The sequence below is a fragment of the Mustela nigripes genome, chromosome 3 (assembly GCF_022355385.1).
Source record: "Mustela nigripes isolate SB6536 chromosome 3, MUSNIG.SB6536, whole genome shotgun sequence".
NCBI classification, from domain to species: Eukaryota; Metazoa; Chordata; class Mammalia; order Carnivora; family Mustelidae; genus Mustela; species Mustela nigripes.
The window spans coordinates 119,615,613-119,638,122 of NC_081559.1; the positions used below are offsets into that span (position 1 = coordinate 119,615,613).

At 38.1% G+C, this 22,510-nt stretch overlaps 1 protein-coding gene across 4 annotated transcripts in view; it reads right to left on the bottom strand.

Moving 5' to 3' along the window:
• The window catches only part of ST18 (ST18 C2H2C-type zinc finger transcription factor), a 105,031-nt gene that overhangs the window by 49,087 nt on the left and 33,434 nt on the right, over positions 1 to 22,510 (bottom strand). For 3 of the 4 annotated variants that reach the window (XM_059394570.1, XM_059394569.1, XM_059394567.1), the window contains 5 exons: positions 17,709 to 17,905; positions 9,114 to 9,905; positions 4,008 to 4,142; positions 2,204 to 2,294; positions 1,083 to 1,187 (listed from right to left, as the gene is read on the bottom strand). In XM_059394570.1, coding sequence (XP_059250553.1) covers positions 1,083 to 1,187; positions 2,204 to 2,294; positions 4,008 to 4,142; positions 9,114 to 9,905; positions 17,709 to 17,905 — 1,320 coding nt within the window. The remainder of the gene's footprint in view (positions 1 to 1,082; positions 1,188 to 2,203; positions 2,295 to 4,007; positions 4,143 to 9,113; positions 9,906 to 17,708; positions 17,906 to 22,510) is intronic. The other variant, XM_059394568.1, reaches the window with a different exon arrangement.

Consider the following 22,510-nt stretch of genomic DNA (forward strand, 5'->3'; position numbering starts at 1 on the left):
CTAACTCATCAGAACATCAAAATTTCAATGGTATTTCTTGGATTACATAAAAAACATTTAAACTGCTACATAAAAATATTTGAAAAAGCAGTTGATCTTATTATTAGATATGTAACTTGGTGTATAACCTTAAAATATCTTCATTCTAGTCTAAAACACATTTTTTAAGAAATTAGGGAAATAAGACTAAATGCTATTTCTATATTTGATAAATAACCTACTTATGGAGAATCTAGAGGATATGGCCATATTAACCAAGAAATTGTTGTTAAGATTTTTAATTGCTAGTTATTCAGTAATTCATGATCTTTGCTTGACATATGTTCTTCACTCATTTGCTTTTGACTCTTTAATTAAATCTCTAAGAGCACATATTAAGGGAAGCCATATCTTGAAAATGCTTCTAATAACAATGTTGCATTTCAGTGTCTCAGTAACAATGGTCATCTGTTTTAATCCTGAAATAACTTTTCCTATCTATATGATTTATTATTAATAAATGTAAAACTTTACAATGTGTCATCACTTGTGGTTTATTATTTAAGTGTAAGTAAGGTCTTCCAAACTGCTGGAGATTGTGAAGTACCTGGGCAAAGAGGAGATATTTCATTAACACTTATCAATTCATGGAATGTATTTTTGTCTTAAAGAAATTATATGTGTAGCTGGAACAGAGGAATGAATATATAACACCACATATTTTGGGTGGGTGTGAGTGATTTATGAAGGCATTATCTACAGGGAGAAAGGTTAATCAATCATCAGGAGGGCTTACCTGACTAGTGGGATGGGTTGCATTTAGTGACACAGAATTTTGATTAATGTATGTTATACACTTTATTTCTTTTAGGTTCATCCACATTGTGTTATCTTTACATATAGATTAATTTCATGTTAAGCTTCTCAGGGTCTAGCAGTTCACTTAAGTGAGAGTATGATTAACTGGACCAGCCTTTCAAATAGACATTGGTAGTTGTGAACGAAGGTCAGGCCATAGTGAACTGGCACATGAGGGGAGCTGGACGCATTGCATAGGGGCATGGCATGGGCAGACTACTAGGAACGTCATGGGAGGGTCATACCTGTGAACCTGGTCAGGACACTGCCCAGTTTTGGGTGAATCAAGCTGATTTTTGTCCTGGGACATTGCCAATTTTTCAGCTGCAGCAATTGGACAACCAGAAAGACTGTTTAAAAAAAATTAAAAAGGAGGATTTGAGTTAAAAAGATAAAGTAATTTGCTTTGGCATGTACCTCACAACATACTTGGTATGCATTAAATGTTAAGTCATATTAATAGTTCACTTAGCACCTTTCTCATGCTAATAGATCCCAAAAAGATTTTGCAAACTACCATGTCAACATTTGCCCCCCAATCCCATCTAAGAAGTGATGAGTAACAAACTCATTTTTAAAAATCGGAAAATTATATAAGGGAATTATTCTGAAAGTCTATAACATTTTAAGTAGAATGCACCCACTCCAATTACAATGTGCCCAGCTATAGATGTTAGCATGATAATTCTATGATTTATCTCAAGATTTAAATCAGTTTAAATTTGAAGTATAGAATATGAAGTTTTCTGGCAATATGCTTATGAGTTACATAGTATCTTGTGAGCACATAATAGATACACAGTATATATTTATATACCACACAATACATTTGTATGTAAATGCACATGTGTGTTTTAAATGAGTAGGAATCTCAATGTAATGAATCTCAATGAGATGAAATGATGTTTACCTTCCTCCTGGCTTATAGTCAGAACCACAGTAGATTGAAGCCCTTTTGGTAACTTGTTAATGTTTATTGGATGGGATCCAAGACAAACCCTACACAACTCTTTTCAGTTGTATAGGCTATGTATTCAAAATGGCTATGGTGAAGTTCCAGAGCAAGAAAGAACATGTTCTGTTTATATGATTATATGAATGTATAACTCTAGTGTTCAAATAGAACATTTTTTGTTGTTTGCCTGTCTGTTAAATGATAATTTCTCAGAAAGTAAAGTGTGGGTTTTTTTGTTTGTTTGTTTTTTACTCTGTACACATTGAGAATATTTCTTATCTATTTCAAGTGGTAACATATTTGATAGTGATCCAGAGATTTTGATGACAAAGTGTTAGTTCCTTATTTCCTCTGTGGGAAGTCTGTCTCACTTCTCTTCATTAGGTAAGAGTAGCATCTCATCACAATTACCTCCTGTGGGTGTTGCGGTTGCTGTTCACATGCCCTCTTCCAGTGCATCCTGGGGTGGGACACTTGAGCACGTTTTCATGCATGGCAAGAACTGAGCACAAAAAATCACAAAAAGAAAAGAATAGTATACCATGCATACATAACATGCTAACAAACTGACTTCTCAACTTTGCCTTCATAAGAATTTGGTTATATAATTTGCCTTTCTTCCCCCCATAAATGTTTGGGTTGAAATTAATGAGCACTCAAGAACTTCAAAAACTAAATTCAGCAGCGTGTTCAAGTTTTAGTTTCTCTAAATGTCATGTCATGGTTAACACTAGACTTAAATAAGACTATTCTGTTTGTATTCAACTTAAAATGAGAGGCTCATAACCTTCCTTTTATATTTATGTGCTTTTCCTTGGAAAAGTGGATGGAGAACACTATTTGTCAAGTAGTTCCTGTTAACTTTTCCCCACTGTGTGAACTTCTGAATATAGTGTTCTTTATTTTCTAAGAGATATTTCTTTGATTCTTGTCCATTGCTCCCCAATCCCCCCTGCACTGCCATTCAGTTATTGGTGGAAGAGCATGGTTGTGTGAACAACTCGGTAATCACTTTGAGGAACTGGTAATCTACTGGGACAGTACAGAACAGATTAGATGCACTGATTTGTAAAGCTGTGTTTTTGAGAAGGCTGATGCTGAGGCATTCACACCACTGTGGTTTGTATGACCCATGGGTGTTTCAATATGTAGGCTAAAGAAGTAGAGGATGTAACACATTGATACTTCAAAACTTAGAAGACAGCCCTTTCCTTCTCCTCTAGTTTCCTAGCTCACAGCAGGGCTGAGGGTAGAAAAGCCACCAATGTTTGCTCTTGCTCAGGGCCCTCTGCTACTGCAGGATGCCCTCAAGAGGCATGGCAGGCATCACAGGTTCTACACAGAATGGGGAGATGGGGAGTAGGGAGGACCCTGGTGATGAGGCTTTTTTTTTTTTTTTAAGACTCCATGCCCAGTGTGGAGCCCAGCTCATGGCTTGAACTCACAACCTTGAGATCAAGACTTGAGCTGAGATCAATCGTTAGATGCTTAACCAACCAAACCACCCAATGCCCCTGGAAGGCACTTCTTATATTTAGATGATGCACTGAGGCCAAAACTGCTCCTGGGCTTAAGGAAGCCACACCTCTGGGTGAGAAAGGACTGCGCAGTCCACAATTTTTTAACCATGGCTTTTTTATTTTCTGTATTCTGATGCTTTGTCATCTGGGCCCTGGCAAACCCTGGAAATACTGCCCTTTCAAACAGTTTTTAAAGGCAAATCAACCAATTGTGAGTCCATGCCCAACTGCCTCTTTTATTAGACTCACATTCTCCATCTACCAGGTATCAGACACCCATAGACAACCCTCAAGCTTTGGAGCCTACTGAGCGAATTCAAACTAGCCAGTCTTAAGACTGCTTACTTTGCTCCTTCCCATAGAAACCAGAAGTTCCCCCCATCCCTGGCCCCTGATGACCCTGATGCTCCCCTTTGTGGCCCTGCCTGCTGTGGCACACCCCCACCCTTCAGGAACTATAACAAATTCTCTTCGCAATGTCGGTTGTCTCCTGACCTACTGTCCTAACTGTACCCTCAGGTTTTCTATTAACACAATGATTTTAAACACCCAGCTAGATGGAAATTTTCTTGACACAGAAAGGAAACTTTATATTTTCATTCCGAATTCCACACTGGAGGAGAAAGAGGATAAGACCACGATGCTGTGGGGCACTAAGAAGAAGCCTACTGGTTTTAAGGATATGTCATACTCACTTTCCAGGGGAACCCGCACTTTATGGGGGCACCCCGAAAGGCTGCGGTGGTGGGGGTAGAGTCCTGTCACATGTCCCGTGCCATCGCACCCGGGGATAGGGCACTTGGTCTCCCTCTTTTCAGGCCTTGGTGAATCTACAGAGAAATTAAATCAAGAGATTCATCTGGCTCTTCTTTCCCTTCCCATTCACTCGAGTGGCCTTGCAGGGCGACATTCTCACTTCGCTCAGTTTTTACAGCATAAACATTCTTCTCACATTGCCTTGAATAAGACCCTCAACTAAGACCTGTGGAAGCATAAAAAATGTTTTCAATTTTCTTGGTTTTCTAAGCAAAGGCTGACACAGGGCAAGGGAGTGTTAAAATACAGAGATGGTTTTAAGTTGTCATATCACATATTGTAGTTAGTGTCTCATTATGAAAAACGAACCCCACACCAGAGGCAGACGATGCCGAAGCTCCTGAAAAGGAAAGGAAAAAAAAAAAGGCAAGAAAGAAGAAAGAATGTATTTAAATTAAAACTATCTCTTATTGAAAGGGTCTCAAGAAAGCCAGATTCCAAATGATAAAACAAAGAAGTCACCCCATCTGAGAAGGGTTGCTCTGGTCTTGTTCCTACAGGTCTCTGGCCTTCTGTGGCCCTAAGGTTCCAGGTCCAAGCGCTACTCCCTCATCCATGTAGAGCCCGCTCTGGCCAGAGTCAGGGAGTGAGTCAATAATGGCATCTTTTTTTTTTTTTTTTTAAGAATTTATTTATTTATTTGACAGAGAGAAGTCACAAGTAGGCAGGAGGGAAGCAGGCTCCCCGCTGAGCAGAGAGCCCGATGCAGGGCTCGATCCCAGGACCCTGAGATCATGACCTGAGCCAAAGGCAGAGGCTTTAACCCACTGAGCCACCCAGGCGCCCCTCAACAATGGCATCTTATGCCATGCTCAAACAATGGGCCGTGCTGCAGAGGGACCAGATCCCCAAATCCCAATCCATCGCCACTTTGGATCGATCAGGAGAGGGTAGCTATGGAGAAGCAGCTTCATTTTACTCTGAATGCAGAAACTGAAAACTCAGGTGATAGGAACCTGGCAAGGAAACATTCTAGGAAGAATGGAAGTACAGGGTGGGGTTGGCCTTGGGTGGTCTGTACCACCAAGAACATTGGGGTGGAGAAGGGGACCACAGGTGCCAGGAGGCAGAGAAAAGGGGCACTTTGTAACACTGCTAGCCAGGCTGCTGTGAGGCATTGACCTAGAGGGGGAGGTCCGAGGGTGAGCTGGGGTTTTAATCTTCCAGCCCACACTTTGCTGAGGGTTAGATGAAAGATTATATAAATTTGTAAAATAAACAAGGATTATCATGAATATTGGTGGGGTTAGAGCTACCACAGCAGAGGCCTTCTGCAGATATTTTCATACTTGTGACTGAGATAATAAACCGAAAACAGAAATGCATTTTTGGAGCCCAAATCACCTCCCTAACTTGTGCCTGGAATGATATACCAAACACTGGGACAATCTTGTGTCTCAGCACTGATGATCAGAGGAACCAGAATCACAATGGACATGGGAGCCTCAGAGAAAGGACCAGTGTGGAATGGAGGCTGGCCACAGGCTTCTCAGAACACGAAGTATCACGAATAATGAATCCACTTGATGCTGAGAGTGAAAATAAATATCTGTGTGATCCTGCCTTAGGAAAGCTGTCGGTGGTGGACTAGGGGGCAGAACCCTGCTGCGTGAGGATGTGGTGGGCCCATATGCTCCTGCTCCAAGCCTAGTACCGAGAGCAGAGCAATGTCGCAGGATGCGACAGCCGTCTCCAGGGTGGGATATTGCGATGAGCAGACGTGCCTCTGTGATACCACGTCACCTCAGTTGTTGGATTATAAACAGTCCTGGGCAGATGGGCACAGCAGGTTGTATGTAATGCAATTATTTGGGGGCATGCTTTCACTAAAGGGGGAGGAGCCAAGGATTCTCCAACTTAGGCGCACACTGCCTGGGAGGGAAGGTCAGCAGAGAAAACTGGAAGTCGAAAGTGAGAAATGAACAGCCCAAAGATAAGGATGCCTTAAGTATCAGACATTTATGTTTCATGAAAGGCAGGATTTAAATGCCATGGTATCGGGATTGTTCTGTCTTTTGCAAGAAACAAAGAGGAATATTAAGAGTTTTGACATGTTCTTTGACTTTTATGCTATATATTTTATTTAATCCAAAAATGTTGCTAATTTTGAAGTTGTTTTAGGCCTATAATATCTGTAGATGGAGAGTCAAAAATCCATGAAGTTTGATTCAGGTGACATTACCGTGGTTGACACTGCATATGAGAGGGAATTAGAAAAGAGGAAAAGCAGTGTGGGTTTTGATGCCCTTCCTCCCTTGGACCTGGTCCAGGTGAGGCCACATTTCTAAACCACATTGAAAGGTTTGGCGCTGTGCATTTCCCCTCCTTGCCACATTATTTGTCTATAGGAAGCCAGAGAGGGTGTGGGAGATAAGGCCAGGCTGGCACCTGACCAGGTGGGGTCCACTGACAGTCCATCATGCACGTTTGTCTGCAAGCCTTCTCTGCTGGGTGAAACAGATGCCATGAAATGCTCTGTGGGGCAGAACCTGTTTGCATGATAAGAAGGCAGAGCTTGAGTTCTCAGGTGACTCTCAGGCCTGGCTCTTCCTCTCCTTTTATTTTCTTTGCTGAATGCTGTATAATGAGAGTGACCTTATACTCTGGTGACCTTACATGTGGGTATGCCTGGGACTATCTTATTCGCACCTGATACACTCCTGTGATTGTTTGTAGCACTCCCCTTTGCTCTTAAAGTGCCTTAGGCTGTATAATAAATTCTATGGTGACTCCATACACACTGTGACCTAAAATCTCACTAAATCTTAGTAGCAACAAGATAGCTGAACTTTTTACAAAATTTTTTTTTAGAATTGTTGACTCTCTGCAGACTTGGGTAAAATGATACTTTAAAATGTTAGTGTTCTCTCCTTTAACAGCGGGGTCTCATGCCCAGGGTATATGGGAAATTAGGATAATATTGTGGAGATCATGAATCTCAGTTGGTATGATTATTTACCTAAGAGCATGGAATGTACACCAGAGGAAGAAGCTGCTCATAAGCTACTGTGTCCCACATCTGGGATGAGAAAGAAGAAAGTCAATATCTAACTTGGACTCTGCAAGTACCTTCTAGATGAAGTTTATAGTTCCCATGCATTATGGGCCTTACCTCTTTTTGCCTGTCTTTCATACTAGTCTGGTCTGGACCTCTTGCAAAGATTTTGAACACTGCAAGGCAGGACCATGCCCCACACAATAAGATATATTATTGAATTAGCCAGCCTCGTTCATAATTCTTTAAACCTTATATCACCCATGTTTACAAACACAGATTCTATTGCCTTGCTGGTTTTTGAAAACAAAAAGTTTTAAGTTCTATAAAAATGACCAAAGGATTTCAGAATACTGTTATGCTGAAAATAAATAAATTTAATTATAAAAAAAATAAATGCAGCCACTGGAAAAAAATAATAAAAAAATAAAAAAGTAAAAAAAAAAATGACCAAAGGATTGTCAAATATTTTAAGCTATGGCACAAAGAATTGAAGTTTCTCCAAACACTGAATTTCATGGAGCTAGAAGATATCATCAGTTGCAACATAGTGCCGCATTTTGTGTGTTAGCAAGCAAAAAAAAAAAACTACTGAAAATTAAATTATGGCATAACCTTTTGATTTCAGAGATGTTAAAATGGGAAAACTGTGTATCTTAGAATGAATGTGAAATATAGTAGATGACAAATTACGACTTTGTAGGATTTGAGGTCAACTTTATCTATTTTTTTTTTTTTTGGTTTTGTAGCCCATTAAAAAAAATAACAAATATGCAAGTTCAGCACGTTGCATATTAGTGGAGTATACAAAGCTCACAGTGGGTCCCGTCCCAAATCATACACTGCATTGATATTCTATCTTGATCCTAATCCTGGCAAGTGTGTTTGCATAGTATTATTATCTTGCTCCTCACTACATGACATTATTTTATTCTTCGTTTTGTTTTCTCAGCTCTGAGTTGCAAGATAATAATTGACAAGATTGCAGGTGAGTACTACAATAGACCCCAAATGACAAAATATACAGTTCATTTCTGCATAAATCTCAGAAAGCAGATCTTCCAAACCATAACTAACATATTATTCTTGTAAGCTTCTTGGGGACATGACCTTAATTTTCTCTAAGTTATTCTAATTCTGTGGTTCTTGGACTTCAAGGCACCCAAGAATCATCTGAAAAAGTGTGCTTTAAAAAAAGGCAAGTTCTGGAGCAGTAAGTCTGATAGGATCCTGGAAATACTCATCTTAAACAAGCCTTCTAGGCACTTGAGAACCACCATTTTGGAATTATCACCAGGCCCATCTGGTGTAAGACTCAGGGTGAGGGGAGGAGTAGCATTATAGGAGATAGGACATAATTTCACTAAAGTTGAGGAACAGTTTTAAGGCCTCCTCCAAGCACATTTATTCTTCTCATTTATGTTTGGACCAGATATTTGTAGCCCTGAGTTAGAGACCTGGTAAAAGCACAAGGCTTCTAAAGGCATTAGCATTCAGTTTTATCCTAAGAAAGATCAGAGCATCCTGTCCAATTTGCCAGTAGCTCAACATTATTTTGAAGCTCCTCCAAAGGAGTCAGATGATCCCCCAAAAAAAGTGGAAAAGAAAAATTAAATTTCTGGAATTGATTTGATTAATAAAATGATTTAAAATCCAAAAAGTACTAATGTCCCTCTAACATGTCCAATATAGTACTGTACAAATATTATATATTTTTTAAAAAGCTGTCAAATTAAGAAAAAAGAGGCAATGATTCTTTTTTTCATGTGTAAAAACATCGCAAAACTGACCAAGCTCGATCTGAGAACAAGCTAGAGAGTAGACAGAGGGAAAAAAAAAAGATATTGTTATTTTACAATATGAATTGGCTTTTAAATTGCATCAAGTTGTCAAAAGCTATCTAGAAGTGATAATCAAATCTTACTAATTTTTCTTCCAACCCTCAAAGCAATTTTATTCCTAAAATAAATGCAAAAAAAATGTGTCTTACGTTTATTGTTAAAGATTTGTCTTCCACCCATGTCAATAACTTTGGTTTGTCTCCTTTCCCCAGCAAGGTGTTCCAGTAGAAACCTGTCCAACTCTTTGTAGGTGTTATGGAAAACACAACCTCGCTCAGCTTGGAGAGCAATCGCCTGCTCCAGCAAACTCAAGTTCCCCTTCGCCTTCTCCAGGTCAACAGACTCTTCTGTCATGGCTGCCAGACACTCGTTATCATCTTCCTCCATCCCAGTGAATGAGGGCTGGGCTTTGCTGTCCAGCGGTTCCATAGGAGCATTCTGTGGGTCTCTCCTTTCAGTTTCAGAATCACACATACTTTCACAAGAGATAAACTTGTCACCTTCAGTTTTAATTTCAGGAACTTCCAATAGGTCTTTTCTGTCATCCACTAGAATATACTTTGGGACCCTGTGTGGTTTGGTTTCTTCGGAGAAGTTGGAGCCACTGTCCCAACCATTCTCTGCACTTTCAGAGTTACTTTCACTGTCATCCGAGGAGCAGAACCGAAGCTGGGAATCATCGATCTTTTCTTTTCCATCATCAGAATGAATCATAAAGCACTCATCAGCTTCATCACTCTCTGCTTTTAGAGACTGGATGCCACTGTCATTTAAATTCTCACTTATGGTCTGAACAGACACATTTTTTTCAAATTTCCCCAAGTGCATTAAAGATTTGACCACAAGCTCTTGATAGCAGCCATATCTGTCTTCCTTCCCATTGGAGTTTTCTTGTGCAGTCGAATGAAGGTTTTCATCCATAGGTTTTATCACAATTTCTTCTATGGAAAAAGAAAACCAATACTTAAAAAACAACAGCAAAAAATATTTTAAGAAAATTGCACCAATAAGTAGATGAGAGACAGATTTATTTATATATATTGAATTCAATATATATATGAATTGAATATGAATATATATGAATTGAATATGAATATTCAATATCTATTGAATTCAAAATGAATTGAATTCAATATATATATTGAATATATATATTGAAAAAATATATATAATTGAATATATATATTGAATAAATATATATAATTGAATATATACATTGAATATATATTGAATATATATTCAATATATATATTGAATTCAATTCATATTGAATATTGTATATTATTCAATTCATATTGAATGTCATATATTATTCAATTCATATTGAATATTATATATATATTTATATATATATACACATATATCATATATATGCATCATAAGTACAACATGTGATATATGGATTCTCTCAACTTTATAAACATTGAAGAGAAAAATATATATGAATGAATATGAAACAAAATAAAACAGACCTTAATGTTCTGAGAATTGCATTTAAAGAAGTGAGCTAGTAAAATTTTCAGCATTTTAACAGCTCATTGTTTCCAGGATACTGAAATAGATACTTAGCAATAACCAGAATGCTGAATGTGAAATTGTTGTTACTGTACCTCTTATATTTGCAAATCCTAACCAACCAGAAGGAAATCAAATATGTATAATACTATGCATAAAGGAAACATCAAATTTCTCTGCTAGCATGGCAGCGTATTTTCAAAGCTTATTTGGTTTATGTTCACTGTCTCCACAGTTTCTCAAACATACTTTCAGATTTTATGGGATGTTAGTTAAAAGACAGAATACATCCACATACAGATGATAACTAAGAGAGTTATGAAGCTTTCAAGGTTTCCTGTCGACTTTCAGAACTGTCACACAGAAATTCCATGCCAAGGGAAATGCAAGTAAATGGGAGAATTAACATGATCAAATATCTTTTTTCAATTTTATTTATTTATTTATTTTTAAGGATTTTATTTATTTATTTGTTTGACAGAGAGAGATCACAAGTAGGCAGAGAGACAGGCAGAGAGAGAGAGGAGGAAGCAGGCTCCCTGCCGAGCAGAGAGTCCCCCTGATGCGGGACTTGATCCCAGGACCCTGAGATCACGACCTGAGCTGAAGGCAGAGGCTTAACCCACTGAGCCACCCAGGTGTCCCCAAATATCTTTTTTTTAAAGAATTATTTATTTGTTTATTTATTTGAGAGAGAGAAAAGAGAGACTGAGGGAGAGATTGAGAGCAGAGGGTAAGAATCTCCAGCAGACTCTGTGCTGGGTGCAGAGACCACAGTGGGGCTTGATCTCAGGACCCTGAGATCATGACCTGAGATGAAATCAGGAAGTTGGAAGCTTAACCAACTGAGCCACCCAGGCTTTCCAGCATGGTCAAATACATAAAATAGTGACACATTTTCTGGCCTGGTACGTGCATGCATTTGCATAAGAAGGCAATGAGATGAGAGATGGAGATGGCCAAGTATGTAGAACATCAACGAATTGTTTTCAGTAGCCGGCTGACTGGAGTCTTGACCGTCAGAGAGCCTTGGGACTAAGAGCAGGTCTCCACATGCCAGTCTGTCCAGAACAGTCCACTGGATCTGTCCCAGTCCAGTTATCAGTGTCATCCCCTTCATCCTTGGCAGTGGCCCAGCTGCAGTGACAGTATGTGTATGTATAGTCATATGTATATGTATCGTATGCATGCATGTGTGTATACGTGCACACACACACGTATTATATCTATATATATAATATATACGCACACACACACATATATACATGTGTATATGTGTGTATGTGTGTGTATATATATATTTATATATGTATATATGCGTATATATTTGTATATGTATATATATATATAAATAAATGATAGCCTACCCAAGCCTGCACCCAATTAACGGTACAATTCAGGGTGCAGATCTGCTAGTGTTCCAGACCTGACTTAGCATGCATGGTGATCAGGGGAGCATACATGCGGCTGTGAAATGCACCAGACAATCCGGCAATGGTCCCCTTAAATATTCAGTCAGAAAAAAGAAGAAGGAGAAGAAGAAGCACAAAAAGAAGAAGGAGGAGGAGGAGGCGGAGGAGAAGGAGGAGAAGGACCATTTCTGTGTCTCTGAAGGCAGAATGGAGGACGGGCAACACAAAATAATAAGCCCCCTTAAAGACTGTGAAAGACACCAAGTGAAGTGCATTCTGTGTTAATAAACATCTTTGGAGGGAAGAAAAGGACAGCCATCCTGCGTGATGGCTGCAGGAGAGGGTTTCTGTGGAGGAGACAATGTGCCTTTTTTGGTCTCATTTAATTTTTTATAAACATTGTCTCTGACAAGGACACTCAAAAATACATCTCCATCATCTTCCTTTCTGGTAATTATCTCCCTAAATCAACACTGGACTGCCAGGATCAAGTAAATATTGCCATAGTAACTAAAAGCATTTTTGGATGAAGGGAAGAATTTAGTCACAACACTAGCCCCTTTAAATAATGCTGATTATAGGGTGCAGTCTTTTGTTGGGATCTATTCAACATAAACTGAAAAATTTAACATTTTACTTCCTAGAAAAGAGGCTGGGTAAACAAGCACATCACATTTGATAGGATGGTCTTTTCCCTTCTGAATTCATATCAGAGGAATTCCAGGTTTAAATAATATATTAAACATAGTCTAAAATGCAAATGAAGTTTTTCTCAATAACACGGTTGGCTATTAGGAGAAAGTGTAAAGGGTTATGATAATTTTAAAGTATTATGAACTACAGAAAACAAATAAAAAGCATTTTCAGTGAATATGCTCAATTCATTGAACTATTCTCTCACTCCACTTAACTACCCACATGTGTACAATAATGATTTATAGACATTATACCTAATTATGCATATTTGGGCTGTGTTAGAGTGCTAACAAAAGCTCTAGAAAGCAACAATTACCTCTGTTGCTTAGCTACATAGTTTAAAATATTCCTATTAAGTGCAGATCACCAGAGAGGCGGGAGTGACAAAAACGCACATGTGCAGGACAATGCGTTTCCCTGTGCTGCTGCCAACTGCTAGCATTTTGGGTCATTTCCAGTTTACATAATTGTTTGGTTCAACTGTTTGTTATATGCTAAAAGAAAATATTTATTAATTATTCTTCAGAAAGAGAGGAGTCCTGCCGATGGAGGTGCCTACGTGCATCGTACGAGATGGTTTCCAGGGATGTTCCGCAAATCTGCAAACCAACTTTCCATATACCTACCCCTCTCTGGCTTTCACTGTCATTAGAAAAAAAAAAAAAAAAAAAAAAGTTGAGTTAGCTTTTGAATCTGACAGATCTGTGACGAGGTTCTTGTTTCTCCTTACTCTGTAATGGGCTGCCTACGTGTTTATGTTAGTGTGTTTTTATTTTCATGGGTGGCTCGGTGATTCATTTGGTACCTTTATCATTGAAACAACTAACTGGTTTGATTCCGGGCTTGCGTGCTCATGTCTGCTCAAACCCCAAAGGCATCCTTGACCTTTCTGAACCCTGTGTCTTCATTTACATGGTGAGACACGTTGCAGAATTTACACGCGAGAGCACGCAAAGCAGGTGCCACACAACAGGTGTTTGGTAAATCACGGCTGTCTTCTCCCTTCCGCAGATACACATTCAGAGCACAGCAACGGCAGACAGGCGGTACAAGGGAGCCTCTACATAAATGAGGCAGGGCTTGTGTTCTGCTTAGAATAAGCAGTGAAACTGATCCCTGAGAGAGGGCACAGCCCAGTGTGAAGGAGGCTCGGCCAGTTTACCACCTATGCCATGCAGGATATGGAGCTGCTCATCAACAGCCTTCAGAAACTTCAAAGCCCAGTGCACAATGTGGAGGGAAAACCACGATGGGTTTGAGGTCCAGAGACTAGGGCCAAACTGCTGGCTCAGCACCACCTGCCTGTGTGACCCTGGGGCAGGTCTGTGTCTCTGAGTCCTGGTTCCTCATCATTTAAATGAGGACGATTCAGTGACATCCTAGGACAATAAACTGTTATGCTCCTGGCATGGTGTTCAGTTCTTTATTGCATTTAATCTTTACAGTAATGACAAGAAAGGGGCTTTCTGCTCAATTTTACAGAAGGGAAATGATTTTCTAAGGGGCTAGGGGCTTGCTCAAGATCACACAGCTAGCCAGAGGTGGTGGGGGTGGAGGTGGGGGCTGACATCCAGATCCAGGGCCATCCCTCTACAATAAGCTACCCATAATCCCACAGCCCAGGAAGCTCGTATTTCTCAACTTATGCTTATAAAACACAGCAACCCTTAGGAGAAACTGTTCAGAATACTAATAATCTATTATTTTCCCAAGTTTGGTTACTTTCAAGGGTGAATTTACAGGAAGATACTAAAATACAATTGTCACCTGACTTTTGATAAAAAAAAAACAATGACTTCTAAATTATAAATAAAATACATAAAAATGAATAAGCAGCAATAACAAGACAAAAATTAACAAGTACCCACGCCTTGGCTATCTCCGTATAACAGTGTAGGTCAGAAAATTCCTTGGGCACACTCCCTGGGGACACAGAGAGTTGGATGTTTACCTAGCACACACCTTTCTCCTCCTGAAAGTATTTCAAAGGGTGGGGCAGGGGGAGGGGCAGGAGCTGGATGACACCTTCTGTGACATGAAGTAAAAAAAAAGAAAAAAGAGTTTTTGCCTGATATGAAAAATTTCACATTTGTTTATTTGCTTGAAACCAAAGTCTCTACTTTAAGGGGTCTGGTAATCCTAGAGAACATATGCTAATGACGCTCACATTATCTCTCAGATGTTCTGCCTCAAAACAACTTTAAAAATTCCTCTGAAAATCACAAGTTTGGAGTTTGACTCCTTTAATATAACTGGATTTTATTTTAATTGGATTTTAGTTCTCTTTCTGGAACTATCAAAGTTATTTGTATGGATATATTAGTTTTCCAGGTCTCGACTATGTAAATCTTGCTAAGAATTAAAGCCCTAGAAAAATGAATCATTCTTTCAGAATTCTAAAATCATAGTGGTTTATCTCTTATTTGTGTTTCGTTGAGAGATAAGATGTGTTAAAATGATCATTTCAGCCCCTAGAGCTCCTACAGTTGTGACAGATTTCCCTGAGTCATGACTGTGAGCTTAGAAACTGAGGAAGGACACCACACACATGGCTAATCTCACTTCCAGGCAATTCTTCTTTTCCTTGTCAGCATTGGGAAAGCACACGCTTGTCCTACTGCCTGGTAGTACTTTGCAAACTCATCTTCTGTTTGCCCCAGTGAAGAAGGTATATCTGTAAGGTTTGTCCACATTCTCTTCATCACCATTAATGCGTACCTGCAGTTCTTTGAAAGACACCAGTTGAGGGCTTGAGACATTATTTTGCTATTAAATGGATTCAAGCCCAGGAATTAAAGCCTTCCTAAGGATTGCCCCCTTATTCATCATCTGAACCACCTGCTGAAGGCACAACTGGGCACACACCTGCAAGGTAAAGGCCTCGGGGACCCAGAGTAAATGAAATGACCGGTGAAAACCCCCCTTTCCTTCTGGAGGAACTTGCTCAGAGGTCTGAAAACAACTGAAGATTCTTTCAGCTGGGGGTAGGAGCATCTGTGACCTGTCATTTCTGGAAACGTAACTTTATGATTGGATATTATAGAATGCCGCCCTCACTACTTTCGGAAAGTAGTCAGAGCACGGGAGGATGGAATATGGAACACGGTTAGCTGGGAAATAATTATTTTGCTTATCCTTCAATTGTTTCCTAATTATCTTCTTTTCAAAACCTACAAGCTGCATTACCTTAAGCATTAAATCTCTTTGGTCTTCAATGATCTCATCTGTAAAATTGGGACCATAATCATGCATACCTCATGTCATTGTTGGGTGGATTAAGTGATACAATTTATGTGCCTGGAATATATTAAGCATTAAAAATAATGGCCACTACCACTACAATTTCAGCATATTCATTATTAATAGTGCTTCCAGTGCTAAATATGAAAATAGATAACATTTGTGAACCTGCAAATATTTACCCATCAGTGCTTCTAACTGAATGTTTCACTGAGTACATTTTGACAGAATATTTTCTTGGTGGATACTGGGCATCTATGATGATCACACAACTAACATAAAAGGCAGGAAATCAGGGGGCAGATATAGTCCTTGTCCTCATGGCACTTACAAGAGTGGGTTGGTGTAAAAGATGCCCATTAAAAAAAAAACACACAGTTGGTGAGTTAATGTCAACTAGATGAATTTTATAGCTTGAGTCTAACCACATCGATTCAAGGACCCTCCCTAATACTAGATTCAACCTACAGCTTTCATAAATCAACAAAAAGCGGACCAGCTCAAGGAAACAAGATGAGTCAAGGCTCATTATAATTTACAGATGAACGATGAGGCTTTAAGCCATCAGGTAAATACAGAGAATCCAGGACATTTGCTTAAACACTGTCAAATCAGTACACAACTTTGTTTTCACTGCAGAATCTCAAACTACTTGCCAGCTAGGATTACTGAAGATCTGATGGTTGTGTCCTGAATTTGCTTTGTAAAAGTATGCTTTTACATCTTTTCTAGAAATCCCTATTGCTGTCACTTTAATTCTGTCTGTAATAGATACTTATGATCTAAGAGCTCTTTGCCTATGGCTTGTAAAATACATACTTCTTTTCAAATGACATCATATTTAGTATATTTTGATTCCTTAAAAATCACATTCAGAAAAAAACATATTTCATAGAATATATGTACACCTCATTTCATTTTCTAATCAGTCAAACTTTTGATTTCAATTTTTTTCATAAATTTTTGAGATATTTGCATGTCCTTCAATTTCAGCCTCAAGCACAAAGTGGTTGGTGATGGTCCAACTCCTGGAGACACTGTGACTACCATGAACCAAATAGGAGTAACTGTGAACTGCGGAGAAGCATATCCTAAAATTTCAAAATAGTAGCTATATATCACTTAGCATGCAAAGAACACTTTGTGAGCAAGTGAAGAATTGAATTCATGAAATACAATGTGTGCCTAAAGGTAATTGAAAATCACTTATTTCAGAACTAATGGGCACAGTAATACATTTTCTATAACACATCATTTTCCTACTGAAGGATCTAGGCTTCCAACTTTGGGTCCCTTCTGCTAAGTCCATTGCTGTAAGTATTTATTTTAAAGATGGTAAAAGATTAGGGTCACAGGTTACCTGCATTAGCCTGTGTTGTTAATACTTATTATATTTGGGGGGGACAAAAAATATTCTGTGTGTTTATAAAACAAAAAAGTAAATTCTTTATATATGTCATATCTTAGATACCTTAAGCTTAAATATGTCCTTTTATTTTAAAAATAAAAGAACCCTTAAAGGGTTCTTTCAAGGATAGACATCTGTCCTATTAGGGAGTCAAGGTTCTCTTTTAAGGCTTAGTATCTTTTATTTTCCTCAAAAAGAGGCACACTCCAATTCTGTGCTTTTGAAAATGGACTCGGGCAAGAACTCTCTATGACTTATATTTACTTTATATTTAGACTCCCGCAGTTACTGATAAACAAACAAACAAAAAAATTGGCTCTCAGTTAATGGATGCTGAGTGAATAAATGTTCAGTTTTGCTTTCAAATGGGAATTTGCTTCTACAGCCACAAAGACTAGATGTTCTACATAAGTTAAGACTGAGGCTTTGGTGTCAAGGAGTAGATAAAAGTTTGGGCTCTTCCGGCTTGCTACCTGTGGCAGTGCGATCGCTGGCTTCTGGGAGGCCGTCTTCCTCCTCTGTCTCGGTCTTGTCATCACATTCTCTGCAGTCCAGGTTTGGGCTATAGTGTCGGGGCTTCATTAGCAGGGATTTTCTCTTGTTGACTGGGACACCCAAAGCCTGCTCTGCAGCTCTCCTCTTCTTCGCCATGGAGCAATCATATGCAGCACTGTAGTGATTGAGGGAAAAACATGGAGAAAGACTATACCACTACTTGCTGTTTGATTTCCATGAAGTATAACCCAAAGCCCGTGGAACCTGGGACTAAAGGTTTAGGGTTAGGTGTTGGCACTAACAGAAACAGCCCACCCATTGAATCTACTGAACTGTGTGGATTCTGTTTTACTGTCTATCAGAAGAGATTTTTTTTTTTTAAATCATCCTTAATCCTGAGTAAGCATATGTTAATCTGTGCTTTGCTTGGCACTACATTAAATACTCAGGGAGGGATGAAACAAGATTTGCACTGGTTTGCTAATCCTAAGAAACAGCTAATGTGAAAAATATACCACCAGACACACACACACAAAAAACACGTCCAGTATGGATAAATCACAAGGTTTTTTAAATAGTTGTTTGCTACCCAAACTGCTTATCTCTGTCACAGTTGCGGATCAAACTTGAGATGCTACATCCCGAGTTTCACCTGAAAGAGGAAAGCATAAAAGGAGGGGCAAGCTAGGAACATTCCATCAACCCATCTCCAATCTCACACACACACACACACACACACACACACACACACACACACACACTTTAAAGAAGGTGAAAAGATGCTACCTGGCATTCTGCCTTCTGATTCTCACCCATTTGGCACACAGAACAAACAAATAAAAGGAGGAGAAATAAGATTGGATTTCACAAAAATGGTCAACAGCTTATCCTTACCCCTGTCCTCATATGATTTTGTTTAGAAATGCTCCTGAGAGCAACTCTTTCAAAACAGATTTCCTACATATAGCTCACTCAGAATTAATGCAGATCACTCTATGTGCTGAAGTTAAAACAAACATTCTGTTAGCAAGATCCAGGAAGACCAGAGGATTTAGCCCACAGTGAGTCTATGGGACATATTTATTAAATGCCCTTTGAGGAAGAATGCAAGAGATTTAGAAGCAAAGCTCCAGAATAGAGAATCTTAGATTCCAAGTATCTGAGATATTACTTACTCCATCACAAAAAAAAAAAAAGACTGAATACACAGTAATATTATCAAATAGACAAAAATCTTAAATTGTTCTCTTGGGAATGTCAGTCCAAAGATGGTGGCCCATTCATAAAAAAAGATTATAGTCATGAATGGATTCTTGAACTTATAACAACTAGATTAAAAAATCTTCAGAGGGAGGGTGCCTGCATGGGTCAGCCAGTTAGGTGTCTGCCTTCAGCTTAGGTCATGATCCCAGGGTCCGGGGATCAAGTTCCACATCAGACTCCCTGGTCAGCTGGGAGACACTTCTCCCTCTCTCTCTGTTCCTACTCCCATGTTTGTGTTCTCTCTCTTCCTCTCTCAAATAAATAAATAAAATCTTAAATTTAAAAAAACCAAAAACTTCAGAGGGAAAAAAATGGGAGTGTTATTCTTTCTAGGCAAAAAAAAAAAAAAAAAAAAAAAAAATCTATAAAGAGAGAGTCCAAGAGGGTTACAAATCTTTTTAAAAAGATTAAAAAGTGACTGATTGAAAATTATCCTGAGGAAGAGAACAGTGAAGTTCCCAAATAAACTAATTTCCCTTTATAAAATCTTTCTCATGAGTCCAAATTTAAAGTGACCCTGTAGAGAAGATGGAGCAAAAAAGATGACTATGGAGCAAAATCCACATGACTATGGAGCAAAAACAGGCCTTTATGTGGAGACTGTTGAAAGTGGAATTCTATTATCTACTGGTTTGTCAAGGAAAAGTCTACAACATGTGGTTATGATATAATAGAAGTAGGCATAAAACCAGAATTACCCATACTCTAGTCTTCTTTGTCAAGGAGACTTCCCTTGGAAGGAAGAGGGACAGAGAAGCATATAAAAAAGGCTACATCTCCTAAGTATGTGAGGTAAGTTTAAGAACTTCCCCCAAACTAGTGGAAGTCTCCAGAATCAAGTGAACTTCCATTGAAGATGCTCAGAAAATATAAAAGACCACTAAACTGTTATCTCAAACTAAGAAGAGAGGCTCCTGGCAAATATCATTCAGGTATTAAAGAAGGGAAGAAAGGTGGATTATAAAAACCAATATAAACTATACCATTGGTTCTGGGAAAGAGACCAAGAAAGATTTGTCAGTATCAGGAAACACTGTTCAATAAGACCTGGGTGGTGATTAGTTAGAAAGAACTAATCAGTCAGAAAAATGTCATTTCTTTGATGCTTGATGAATGAGGCTGAACATTAACTATCCTTAAGATCCTTACAGACTTTGTCTTATTAATATTGTTATCCAAATTTACTTATAAAGGCAAGTATTATTCTCAAAATCAGGTATCTGGTAATCAATAGGGCTGATATTTGAATCCCAGGCTGCTGGACCCTAAAGTTCATGCTCTCTCCTACATTTGCCAAATTAAAACAATGAAATTGGTTAATTTCCATGTGCATTTGTCAACTGAGTGGAGTAATACCTAATCAACCAGCTCCTATCTAACCGGAAGGAAGCTACCTATCACAGGGTTTTGCCCAATGATTGAGGTGCAGATAAACAGGACACTCATCAGACCTAGAGATAATACTGAATTGCAGCAATGGAATCATGTTGCAAATGTAATTAAGACCCCCCCCCCAAATGAGTAGCAGAGTGAACCTAATGAGATGGCACTTAATGGTAGTCAAAATCAAGTTCAGTGTTTAGGTCCAAATAATAACTGTGCAAGGATGAAGGAGATATGTAAGGTTTTATCAAAAGTACAAATTTGGCTTAAAAGAAATGATTCTATTTGATACTGTGCATAAAGCTCCTTAAGGAACATTATCTGTGTAATCTGAGAAAAATAATTGAGCTTTTTGGAAGACTAAATTCCTCACCCCTCGAGTATGGGTAGTAATTTTTGTATCACATGTTGTAGACAGAGAAGATGACATTGGTCCTGGTAGTGGCTGAAATACGTCAAGATAGAATTGTTCTGATTCCCAGTTTAGTGCTCCTTGGACTCCATCACTGTCAGACTGACGCTGCCACAATGCAACGTCACAAACTCTCTCCTTAGCACACTGCATAGATTTATACATGCTTGTATGTCCATAAAGGCATTTTAATTTTTTATATATTATTTGTATTTATGTAAATTACATGAGATTTATACACAACATTTGCTTTAAATCTCACATTCTGTGCATTTCTCCATTGCAAAGTAGCCATGGCCCAGGAAGCATTTGGAGCTAAAATGAAAGGCTTTATAATAAATATTACCCTTTGTGTGTGCATGGGAAATGGTCCCTTTCCCTAGTTTTCCCTGAGGGCACACTATTTTGGCTTTATTGTGACACTTCACTGTGACACTGCAATGAGGGAAAGCCATGCTTTACATGTCACTGAAAGAAATGCCACAAAATGCTAACATATCTTCTCAAGGTTGCCAGAAATAATTTCCACTGGGTTGTGTTTTCCCATCTGCAGAGCTCTGAAATGTTAAGGAAATAAATGAGCTCTATTATCTATATTTTTCTAGTAGATGAGAAAGAAAGAAAAAAAATACACTCAGTCCTGCATTTATTGTTCTATTCAATCAAACTGTTGCTTTAAACATCCAGAGTCCTCGAGGGAACTTTATCAATGCACCAAATACCTTTCAACACCATATTTCATATCTGTGGTTTTGATTTTATTAAATATACTTAAAGATCTGTATTTTTACTTTAGAGAAATTTTTGATTACATAATTGAGAAATCCTTCCATTTAGAAACTCAGATTCTTATTTGAAAATGATATTCCCTCTGGTGACAACATATGGCTGAAATTTTACTCAAAACAATGATTGAGAAAAACAATAATTAGATAACATTAATGATAGGCTCAGTGCTGGAAGTATGTTTAGAAGTCAAATTCATTGATCTTTCAGATTTCAAAAAAGAAAACAACAAATTAGGGAACTATGAATCCCCAAAATCTGTCCAATAAACGCCGGGCTTTACAGTTTCACAGTTTATCTTCCACAGTAATAAATTCTCAATGCAAGTCTTAAAAAAACATGTAACAAATTAAAAAAATGAAGATTCAGTAACAGATATACTCTGAGCACACTCCCAAAGAGAATAAAATAGAAAAAGCAATGAAAGTTATGAATCTCTGAGCCTAAGGAAATTATTTATATGTTCCATTTCTGTGGAATATTCACAGTGGGTATTCATATAGATTTCTTTTAATTAGGAAGAATACCAGAGACTTGGGGAAAAGAACCAAGAAGTATGCATTTGAATTAAAATGACTGGCAGAAAAAAACAAAGATATAATTATTGAAAAAGAAAAAAAAATTTAAACTACTATTATTTTCAGAGACACAATTTTATTTAAGGAAAATCCAAAAGATTCTACACATAAAATATTAAAAGAAGGAATAAAATATAAGGTCATTAAAAATTATTTGACCTTCTATAAACAAATCAATAAAAATTAGGAAAAAAATTTATAATGTACAGAAATATGAAATGCTTAGGAATAAACCTAACAAAAGATGCATAAAACTTATACAAAACATTTAAAGAAAATTAAAGAACTAAATAGAGAAATACAAGATGCACATGGAATAAAAGAGTTACTATGCAAGATTTCAATTCTCCCCAAATTT